Source organism: Poecilia latipinna, unplaced genomic scaffold (assembly GCF_001443285.1).
Source record: "Poecilia latipinna isolate Pla-1442-1.1 unplaced genomic scaffold, P_latipinna-1.0 Scaffold1295, whole genome shotgun sequence".
Taxonomy (NCBI): domain Eukaryota; kingdom Metazoa; phylum Chordata; class Actinopteri; order Cyprinodontiformes; family Poeciliidae; genus Poecilia; species Poecilia latipinna.
This window is the reverse complement of record NW_015113911.1, coordinates 70,421-80,817: the sequence shown is the minus strand read 5'-3', so window position 1 is coordinate 80,817 and position 10,397 is coordinate 70,421. Positions and strand designations below refer to the sequence as shown.

Sequence of the window (10,397 nt, the reverse complement as noted above, 5' to 3'; positions counted from 1 at the left end):
GCTGGGTTTAAAGTGATGGGCACAGTTGGCAGGCCCCTTAAAATTTCTGCGGAATTTTCTAGTTATTTATTATTATATGTGTCAGAGAATCTGGTCACTGCTCCTTCTTCTGGCTCTTCATCATTATCAACTTCATCATCATCGTCGTCATCATCATCATCATCACTCTGGTTTAGAAGTGTGTGTGGCTCAGATTGAGGAAGACGAGGCTGGATGGAGGGAAAAGATGAGCTTCTCTCCTTTCAGTGGCGGTGCAGCGATGCATGTCAGCGTCCTCCACCCCCCAAAAACCCACTGCACCCCCATCCACAAATAAGACAAGCTGTGTGTGTGTGTGTGCCAGCCAGTCTCTGAACTAAAGACCGCCAAAACACTGAAGTGTGACTCATCACAGAGGATTACCCCCCCGCCTCTCCCTCTTCTCTCTGACTGGTTTTATGAAACAGAACCATGGAACGTTCTGGGCTGCTCCGCCGCTGTCCAGCAGCCTGGCCGCCATCATGCCGCCATCATGGCAGCTGGTCTTAGGCTGGAGCTCCGTCCTGATTGGTCCAGTTCTGAACATCGTTTTCCATTCAGGAAAGATTTAGACAGGAGCTTCAAAGATGTTAGAATAAGGAGGAGGAGATTCTCGGCTCATTAATCCGGATCACTATCATTATCATCTCCTTCCTCCACCCCATCTCCTCTTCCTCGCTCACTCCTGATTTTCTGTCATCCTGTCGTCACCCAATGTCGCTGGAGCTTCAGAACCGGATCAGAACCAGTGTACAGAACAGCCATCCTGCTGCAGCTGTTGCTCCATCCAACCTGAAGCTAATGTTCCATAATGGAGAATCTTTCTGTAACAGATCTGTAGTTTAGCTCTAAAATGAAGCAGAATGAGGCTGATCAGCTTCCAGGTTTCTGAAGACAAGAGCAGAAAACACACTTCCTTCCTTTTTCCTCCAGTCTGCTAACACTTCCTGTTTGCCTGACACTGCGGTCTCAGAGGTTTGGGTTGAGTTACAATAATCTGTTGATTCGCTCCAGCGATCCCCTTCCTCAGAGTGGAAGCCTGTCAGTCTGGCGCTCTGTTGTCAGATCCTTCCTGATGTCACTTCTTCTTCTGGTGTTCTCCTGAATGTTTCTGGGTTGATGCTGCCATCTTACCGCCACTGAAACAGAAATCAGCTCCAAGCTCCAGAAAACAGGACCAAGTCGCCATCAGACATCCAGCAGGTTAGAGAATCCCAGAAAAGAGGAAGAAGAATCATCACAGCTTTAATCTGATGTTCATGGAAGCAGATTAAATATTTTAACTGAAGCGGATCTAACTCTGAATGCAGCTTCAGAGTGTAAATATTTATTCATCTTTAATATGTGTGTTTGCTCTTCAGTGATCAGGAGATGCGAGATTATTCTGCAGTAAATCTGATTCATTTTTGGACAGAGCTGTCTCTCTGGACGCGTCCCTCCGTGTCCGTCCCTCCGTGTCCCATGCTGCTGATTCATGCGGCGCTCCGACGCTCAGCCTCTGCTGGAGGATTTGTCTGCGCTGACTGCTCATCCTCAGCAGGAAGGAAACCAGAACCACAGAGAACAACAGGCTGCAGCTCATCACTCACTGGGAAAACAGCGACGATAAGCTTAGGGTTATGCTTCTGTAACCCTAAGCTACAGAAACATAAACTGGATTATGTAGCAATGAGATCATAAACTACAGAAGGAGAAATAAAGTTGGGGTTAATTACAATCATCAAATCTAAATGAAGCTAATCATAAATTAAGTTAATATGAACCACAGGAAGATAAACTACAAACACCACACACCACTTGCACTTTACTCTTTACACCTTGCAGCATCTGCATTACCTCACATTTCCTGTATGTCCACTGATTGCACTTCTGCTGTATGTGTGGGAGGGTGGGGGGGTTACTGTCAATGTCTTATTTATGTTTATATGTTTAATTTAATTGTACATTGGAGTCTGATGAAACGCAATTTCAAACTTCTGTGTTAACCCTGTTACATAGATCTTTGATAATAAAGTTCACTTGACTTGAAAACATTTAGCTCATACAATTCATAATGTAAAGGTGGAATAAATGTAGCTAAAGTAAGCAAAGATAAATCAGTCTAAAACTATTGTTGAAGTTAAACATGTAACCTAAGTTATGCTAATGTAGCAAGTGTGTAAAAATGTTTATATTTCACCCCAAGTCCATCCTCATTATCTATATTTGTTTTTCTAGGTTTCCGAATTGTATTTTATTTTGGTGGAGAAGCTTTTATTTTCTTGTTTCCTGTTTCCACGTCACATCCTGTGTTTTCCCGCTGCCCTCCTCAGTTCGGCCGAGCTGCGCTGGGGAGAGGTTATCGTACAGAGCTGTCTTCTGTTTGTGTATTAAAATATTCAAAATGTCCTAAACAGTATGTTTCCTAAACTCGCAACTTCTTATATATTGTTGTTAAACTGTTTTATGTTTAGCTCACGACTGTACTAGGTATTTAATTCCCACGCTAGTAACATTTATCGAGCTTACCGTGCCAACGTGGTTGTTTTTGTTCTTGTGATTGTTTAAGGTGTGTGTGGGGAAGCCAGAGCCCAAGAACTGCTGTGCTGAAAATACTTTGGTTTTAAACAGAATAAACCTGCTGCAATACACCCAGCGTCCTCATCTGCTGGTTCCTTTCACCCATTACACACAACGCAGAGTCAAATGAAGGCGGCTACACTAAGCTAAGGGACTAATGAGAAAGTAAGCTACAGAAATTAAGATAAGAAAGGATATGATGAACTCAGCTAACCTAATTTGATCTAAGGCAGGAGAAAGTAAGCTAAGCTAACTTAGCTAGCAAAGCCAAAGTAGCTAACATAGTGTGAACCAAAGGAAGATAAACCGTAATATCAGCTAACAGAACCAAAGTTGCTTTTCTTTTCTTGTATTTTATTGTTTGTTTCTTTGAAGCCTCGACCAGATGCTTGTTGAGAATCTCTGTAAAGATGTAATAATATCTGCTGTCCTGTTGTCGCTAGGTCTCCTAAAATAGCTAGCATGGCTCCCGTTCCAACAGTTCTCCTCCCTGATCACTGCTGCTGACATCAGGTCACATTTATAAGGTGGCTTCCCTCCTTAACCAAGGAGCATCTTGGGAGCTCCAGGACTCGCTGATGTGTGCTTCAGCGCTCAGACCAATCGTCTTCATGACGCTGTGAGGGCAGAGGAACAGAGACATTCACCACCAGACGTCCTGCCTGCTGCTCTGCTCCATCATAATCCCATTATGTGCAGCAACAACCTGCCAGCTTCAATCTGCGTCATCATGCCAATCCCCGCCATGGGCCGGTCCCTCCTCTCTCAGCCAATGAGAAGCCTTCCTGCTGATTAGTGGGCAGTGATCTCATTATGATGCCCCGCCCACTCTGAGAAGATAGGAAGGAAGGATGGAGAGATGACAATGATGGAGAGATGAAGGATGGAGAGATGAAACCTCCTGTAGCCCCGCCTCCGGCAGCAGATCGTCGCTCCTTCAGCCTCTGATGGTTGATGGACTTGGCGTCTTGTGTGGTGATGTCGGTGGTTTTGGTGATGCCACTCATCAAACTGTAATGTTTGTTCAGTTGTTTCCTTTATAATTTTGTAATTTTCTGTTTTTGTTGTGTAAAGCACATTGACCCACCTTGCTGCTGAAATGTGTTGTACAGATAAACTTCTCCTTCGAAGATGGCTGCAGCAGAGTTGACTGGCTGATTTGATGGTCTTCTGTTATTCTCTGTTCAGTTTGAATAGCAGCAGCTTCACTTGGAAACTAACTGTTTTTCCTGGATATTGCTTGCTGATGATGCAGTTTTTTATTGCTCTGATTTGCTCAAATCAGAAGTTAAGCAAGTCCTACATAAGATAAATGAAGCTCAGCTAACTTAAAGATGAAGGACAGCAACATAAACTAAAACTAGTGTGAAAGCAGTAAGCTGAAAGGTTTTAGTGAAAATGGCAGAAGCATTAGAAGTCTACAAACAGAAGACTTGCAGAAATGTAAGACGTCAACAGAAGCAGCAGAAAAAAGCAAAAGGATGCACGATGTGTAAAGAAAAGCAGTTGGAGCAAAAGCTTTAAGTCAATGCAAAAATCCCACCCAAAAGAGTATCAGAAAGTGGTGCAGAACAGTGATTACAAAGCTAACGTCACAGCAGATTATAAGACAGAAGGAGCTAGAAGCTAAAGCTAGCTGACATACTATTGATAACATCTAGGCTACTGATGTTACCTACAGTAACATACTCCGTGTAGTGTGGAAAAAAAACATTTAAAAGTTAAATTAGCTAAAAATCTAAAGCTAGCTAAAATATTAATTATAGTAAATGCTAGCATCTTCGGTAACACTCCATGCAGAGTGAGCAGTTTTTGCAATTCAGTATCATACTGCATTTTGGTGTGAAAAATTAGCTAAAATGCTAATACTAGCTTAAATTCTATTATAATCATGTTGGATTACACTAACATACTGAGGAACTAATTTAATCAATTTAGTCAACTTTGCCTTTTTAGTCAAAATTAGCTAAAAACGTAATGCTAGCTTTAATGCTGTCATCATCATGTTGGCTTGCAATGCAAATTTTAATAAAATGTTTAACAATAGCACATTAACTACCAATACACTACTCAATAGACTATTGACTATTCCAGGACCAAGACTGCAGGACTACTAGCTGAAGCTGCTAGCCAAAGCCGTTAGCTGAAGCCTCTAGCCAAGGCCGCTAGCTAAAGATGGTAGTTGAAGCTGCTAGCCGAAGCCCTAGCTGGGGCCAGCAGTGTTTTCGTCTCCATCCTAAGCAGTGAAGCCTCTGATCCTGACTTATCTTCACTTCTCACCTCTATTGGTGGAGCTGGAATTAAGGTTCTCAGTTGCTGGGAAGAATCTCCTCTAATTGGATTCCAGGAAAGCTGAAAAGGGGATCAGTGTGAAAAGAGGACATGAAACAGGAAGCGGACCAGAAACAGGAAGTGGACGGGAGGGGGAGACTGGGAGGTCCTGATGTTCCTCCATCAGGCGCCATCTTTACTCTGGACTGAAGGAAAAACGTCTGCAGACGGTTCTGGAGGCCAAGCCAGAACCGGCTGGCTGGATCGCCAATCAGCCATCAGTTGATGAGTGATCCAACTGGAGTCAGCTGCACTCCTGAGGTCAAAGGTCACTCTGATCTAACCTGGTGGTGGTAAACATGTCCTGGTTTTCTGCTGCTTGGACAGATTTAGCTGTTCCATCAAGACTGCCCAGTAATCCAGCAGAACTGCAGTGGGACCATCAGATGGACTCAGACTGGGAATGACTGGGACCAGTTATGGTTCATGTCACCCAGTGGACAAATTATTAAGCCTTATTAAAAACGTCTCTGGGTTGAGATTGATTCATAGCAGCCGCCATCTTTACGTGTGTTTAAATAATCGAACCATTAATGTGGCTGCAGCAGGTCACTGGTGTGTGTGTGTGTGTGTGTGAGGTCTCTGGAGTGAGTCCCATGAGTCAATACAGACCATAATACTGTGAGTTTACCCATAATGCCCTGGGGAAGCGGTGGCTGAGTGAGCTCATTGCAGGTTGAATACTGCACTGAGTGGACACTGGGGACCGTAACCATGGAGACACTGGGGACCGTAACCATGGAGACACTATGACATGTTGCTACAGTTCAAATGAAGATAGTAATGAATGTTTGTTTATGAAAGATAAACATTAAGGTGATCCACTGGCCCTCCTAGTGGTGACCAGGAGAACCTCTGAGGATGGTACCAGTGGGTCGGTACCGACCTGTTGGTACCAATCTTTCACATTGGGGCTTTAACATTATTATTTGGGAACTTCTGACTGCCTCCGTTTCCTGGGGTTCTGTTATGACGTAGCACAGACTCCATTTTGACCCAGCCGGTTTTCAACCAGCAGCTCCTCCTGAGTCTCAGCAGAACCGAACAAAGCTTCCAGTGTTCCTCTGACAGAGGACAGGCCTGACATTCCTGGAGCCGGAGGAGCTGGAACGCTTCTGGAATGTTCCTGGAATCTGCTGGTTCTGGTCCAACATGTTCTATGGACACAACATGTCTGCACGTTTGGAAGCTGCAGGTTTTATTTTCCTTCAGTCGATCAGAAAACATGAAATTCTGGTTTCTTCCTCAATTGATTTAAAATGAACCTGCAGCCGGTTCGCTGGGCAGAACCACCTGGAGCCCAACCCGCTCAAGCCTAAGAACTTCCAGGCCTCTCCAGGTATTTCCAGGTGTTTCCAGGCAGCTCATGAAGCGCTTAAATGTGGAAACTGGATTTTTCCAGTGTGGGATTGAACTGTGATCTAAAATCCCCTGGAATCTTTTCTCTGCTCACATTAAACCATCCTCCCTGCAGCTGGAGCCGATGGATCTTCATGGATCACCGGACCATTCGGATCCGGCCATCAAACAGAACCGCTGAGGGCAGGGTGGTCGGGTCCAAACAGAACCGCTGCCGTTCATCATACTGGAAACATTCCGTCTTTTTATCAAGGTGAAAACTGGAGCAAATTCACAACTTTTATTCATTTTATTCCTTTACAAAAAACAGAATTTTTTTCTACAGTCCAGATGATTTTTCTTAATTTATAGAAACAAAATATAAAAAGTGAAATGTTCCACATGGCAGAGCCACATTCATGTTTGAATTCCTGAAAATCCCAGATAATCTTCCTGAAATCTAGACAGAGATTTTAAAAATTATTTTAATTTTTTTTTTAATAATTTAAAATATTTAAAAAATTCAAACCTGGAACAAAAAAACCATCAAACAAGAAATATTGAAAAAGACAATCAGAGCAAGGCAGAAGGGACGGCCGGAAAACTCGCTGGAGGGAAAACATCCTGGAATTCATCATGCAGATTCCAGGAAGCTTTCCACAAGCTTGGATCAGCACCAAGAGATCCAAACGAACACATTCTGGTCATGGTCCGATTCTGAAGTTAAGGAGCCTAGACCCGGTTCATCATGCAGAACCTCCAGAACCAGTAGATCCAGGATGTGGGACCAACGCTTCCTGCTGCCAAGTTAGGAGAAACCCTGCCAGACTCTTGGAAGAGTCGGACTGGACAGGATCAAACTGGACTGGATCAGCAGTGGCTTCAGGAGATTGGGGTTTGGTTCTGAAAGGGCGGGAGACCCTGAGGGTTGACCTTTGACCCGCTTCAGGTGGGGGGCGGCCCGTTGACGTAGCTCAGTGTCAGATGGAGGGAGCGTGGCATCCTGTTGCTACGGTGACAGGGAGGCTCCATGGCAACCAGGATGAGGCCAGCCAGCAGGGCGAGAGCAGCAGCCAGGAGGAGGAAGAGGAGTGCTGATGAAGAGGAGGAGGAAGGTCTACTGTGGGAGGAATGGGTGTGAGCAGAACAGGAACTGGATCAAGTTCTGGTTCTGGAACACCTGAATACTCACCTGGGCTCAGAGAGAAGCTGCTCCTCTTCATCACAGCAAGACGACTCCTCTTCCTCCTGATCAACAGGAAGTAGATCATCAGAATTCTGGAGGAGTGACGCCTCTTGACAGCGAACATCTCTTTTTCTGTAAGGTTTTATTGGCTCTAATGGCCTTTATTTGACAGAGGGTAATGAGAGAAGGCTGAGGTCACCAGGGCGGGAATCGAACCTGTGACGGCCCCGCTGAGGACTGAGGCCTCCACATGTAGGTTGTGCTCAACCACAGCACCACCAGAACATCTTTGCCTGTAACCTGCTGGACTCACCTGTAGAGCTGACTGCAGGTAACCAATCACAGCTCCTGCTGGTTCCCTGGAGGAGGGCACAGGAAGAGGATGCTGTCTGTCGTCATGACGACGCCAGCTGTCGAAATGAAGATCCTGCTGAGTCAGAACATCACTATGGAGAGGATCCTGAAAACACAGATCCAATCAGAATCACGAGGGGAGGATTGAGGGCTCTGATTGGTCAGATTTCAGCCTATGAAGCTGAGGGATTATTATTTAATCTCTGGCTGAACCAACTCTAAAGCACCAAGGTTCATCTAGAACCGGAAACAGAACCAGAACCTTCAGAACCTGCTCTTAAACACTTCCAGTCAGCGAGCCCACCTTCCCATCTCTGTCCGTCTGCACCGCCCTGGAACAGGAAGTCATTATTTCTGCAGGGGCGGAGCTTTGGACCCTCAGCCACGCCTTGACCCGCCCTCCATCAAACCTCATTGGCTTGTTGAGATCTGCTTCAGGACTGGAGGTGGCCCATTGGTCCTCTTCCTGTCTGATGGTGACCGGTGAGAACAGACCTGGTTCTGTTTGGTCCGTCCATTCCTGTGGAAAAGTAACTTTGGTCAGATGGTTATGTGCTTGGTCAGTTTGTAGGACCAGTGGTCAGTTGTAGGACCAGTGGTGCCCACAGTGGGTTCCGGCATCCTGCATGTTTCAGTTCTCTCCCTGCTGGTGGTAACTTCTTCCTCAGCAGGTCAGTGTTCTTACAATGAGCCATCATTGGATCCAGCTGCGTTAAACCAGGAGAGAACTAAAACACGCAGGATGTCGGGCCTCCAGGACCCGCTGGGGCCACTGCGCTAGAAGGTTTAAACAGTTCTGGGTTGATGTGACATGAAGTCCAAGAGACTAAAGATCCATCTGCAGTTTTCTACCAGAATCCAGATTTCTGCTTCAAGTCTTCTGGTTTTCAAACAGTTCATGTTTCCAGTCATTGCATCTGGCTTCTTAGGAGAGAGACCCACAGCATCACAGGTCCTCCACCATTCATCCCAGTGGGCATGAGGAGCCTGGAGCGTTTCTTACTGAAGGTTCGATGTCGGACTGATTTGGATTCTGGAGTCCAAATATGTTAAGGGGACAGAGTGAACAACAAGTTTCTAATGGAGACCTGGTGACAACTCTGAGGACCAGACCAGACCTGGACCTGAACCTGGATCTGACCCAGACCAGGATCAGACCTGGACCTGGATCTGACGCAGACCAGGATCAGACCTGGACTGGATCGGGATCAGACCCGGATCGGACCTGGATCGGACCTGGACCGGATCGGGATCAGACCCGGACCAGGATCGGACCAGGACCCCAACCTGAGCCGGGCCCCTGCTCGATTGAATCTGCAGATGAACCCAGATCTTCAGAAATGTCTGTTTCTTTCACTTTTGATTCTGCGATTGAGGTCATGTGACTCACCAGAGCTGCTTCCTGGTTTGTGATGTCAGCGCTGATGTCAGAGCGGGAGTCGAAGGAGCTCAGATAGCTCCACCTCTTGGTCTCATCTGGTTGGCACAGACCTGCAGAGAGGAGCGGCCTGAAGCTGACCTTCATCATCCTCAGGTCAGAACCTCAGATTGAGGCAGCCATGTTGGATCACGGGTTCTGAACTGGAGAGGAACTGGGTCGGGTCAGTACCTGTACAGACGCTGAAGTAGGAAGAGTCTGCATCGTCGTGAGAGAGTGAGCGGCCGATGTCTACCGAAGGGTCCCACTCCAGCCCCAGGTGCTCATGGGTAGGCGATGGCGGAGGTGTCGGAGGTCGATGGGCGAGCCCGGTCGGTGCTGCGTTCATGGATTGTCTGAAATCTGAAGGAAAGAGCTGGTGGTTTTCTGAAGGTTCACTTCTGAGAGGGGTCGGAACCGAGGATGGTTCCAGGTCCGACTGGAGGACAGACTCTGAAGGATAGCCAGAATCTGCAGGCCGGGTCAGAACCGTGTCACCCTCGAACACCTGCAGGAGGAAGAGGATGAGGATGAATCTTCATCTTTCTGTTTGGACCTGACCGCCCCGCCCTCTTTTCTCCAAGAAATACAAAGGAAGCAGGGCCGGATCTACTGGGGTGGCAAATGAGACCCTAGCCTTGCCCCCCCTGTTGCCACCCCAGCTGGCGACTATGAATTCAATAAATAGTTATGGAAAATCGGACATTAAGCGCATGAAACTCTTTTTTCCGATAACATTGAATGCACCTTAATGTAACCTGACACCTGAGTAGCGGGAAGCGAGAGGACAGAGGCAGCAGCATTGATATGGATGGATATATATTACTGGACCGGACATGACGTGCGCCATTGCTGTCCTTTGGTCAGGAAAATACTACAATCACGCAAAGAATCTGAAAAATGGACGAAGTGTTTAGCGGTTAATTCAACCCTATGACAGCCATAGATAACAAGGTTCAAGAGTTTCACATTTCACAGGTGAGGAAAAAGTTTTAATTTAAAGAAAACACTGAACAAGTGAGCAGTGGGTCAGTTATGCTAGCCTAACTGTTGTTAGCCCGCTATTGACTTTGATAGCCTTAGCATGTGCTGCGCAGTTCGGTGTGTTTTGGTTCCGTTAGCATTAAACAGGTCAACCCGCCCACCACGTCATCAGTAGAGCAGCTGTTTAAATCAGCTAATCAACCCCCGCTG

The 10,397-nt window shown here is 46.3% G+C and overlaps 1 protein-coding gene and 1 long non-coding RNA gene across 4 annotated transcripts in view; one reads left to right on the top strand and one right to left on the bottom strand.

Annotated features, from left to right (window-relative positions):
• LOC106961386 (uncharacterized) overlaps nt 1-3,717 on the top strand; it is a 10,946-nt gene extending 7,229 nt beyond the window's left edge. The window contains exons 3-4 of one of the 2 annotated variants that reach the window (XR_001427765.1): nt 1,433-2,742; nt 3,021-3,717. This is a non-coding gene — a long non-coding RNA (uncharacterized LOC106961386). Of the gene's footprint in view, nt 1-1,432 lie in introns of both variants that reach the window. The other variant, XR_001427764.1, reaches the window with a different exon arrangement.
• Nucleotides 3,718-6,742: 3,025 nt separating this feature from the next.
• Nucleotides 6,743-10,397, bottom strand: part of LOC106961394 (nesprin-2-like) — a 41,344-nt gene continuing 37,689 nt past the window's right edge. Inside the window, exons 7-12 of one of the 2 annotated variants that reach the window (XM_015055111.1) lie at nt 9,396-9,711; nt 9,177-9,277; nt 8,091-8,306; nt 7,746-7,892; nt 7,439-7,494; nt 6,743-7,366 (exon numbers count right to left, since the gene is read on the bottom strand). In XM_015055111.1, coding sequence (XP_014910597.1) covers nt 7,192-7,366; nt 7,439-7,494; nt 7,746-7,892; nt 8,091-8,306; nt 9,177-9,277; nt 9,396-9,711 — 1,011 coding nt within the window. In that variant the 3' untranslated portion in view covers nt 6,743-7,191. The remainder of the gene's footprint in view (nt 7,367-7,438; nt 7,495-7,745; nt 7,893-8,090; nt 8,307-9,176; nt 9,278-9,395; nt 9,712-10,397) is intronic. The other variant, XM_015055112.1, reaches the window with a different exon arrangement.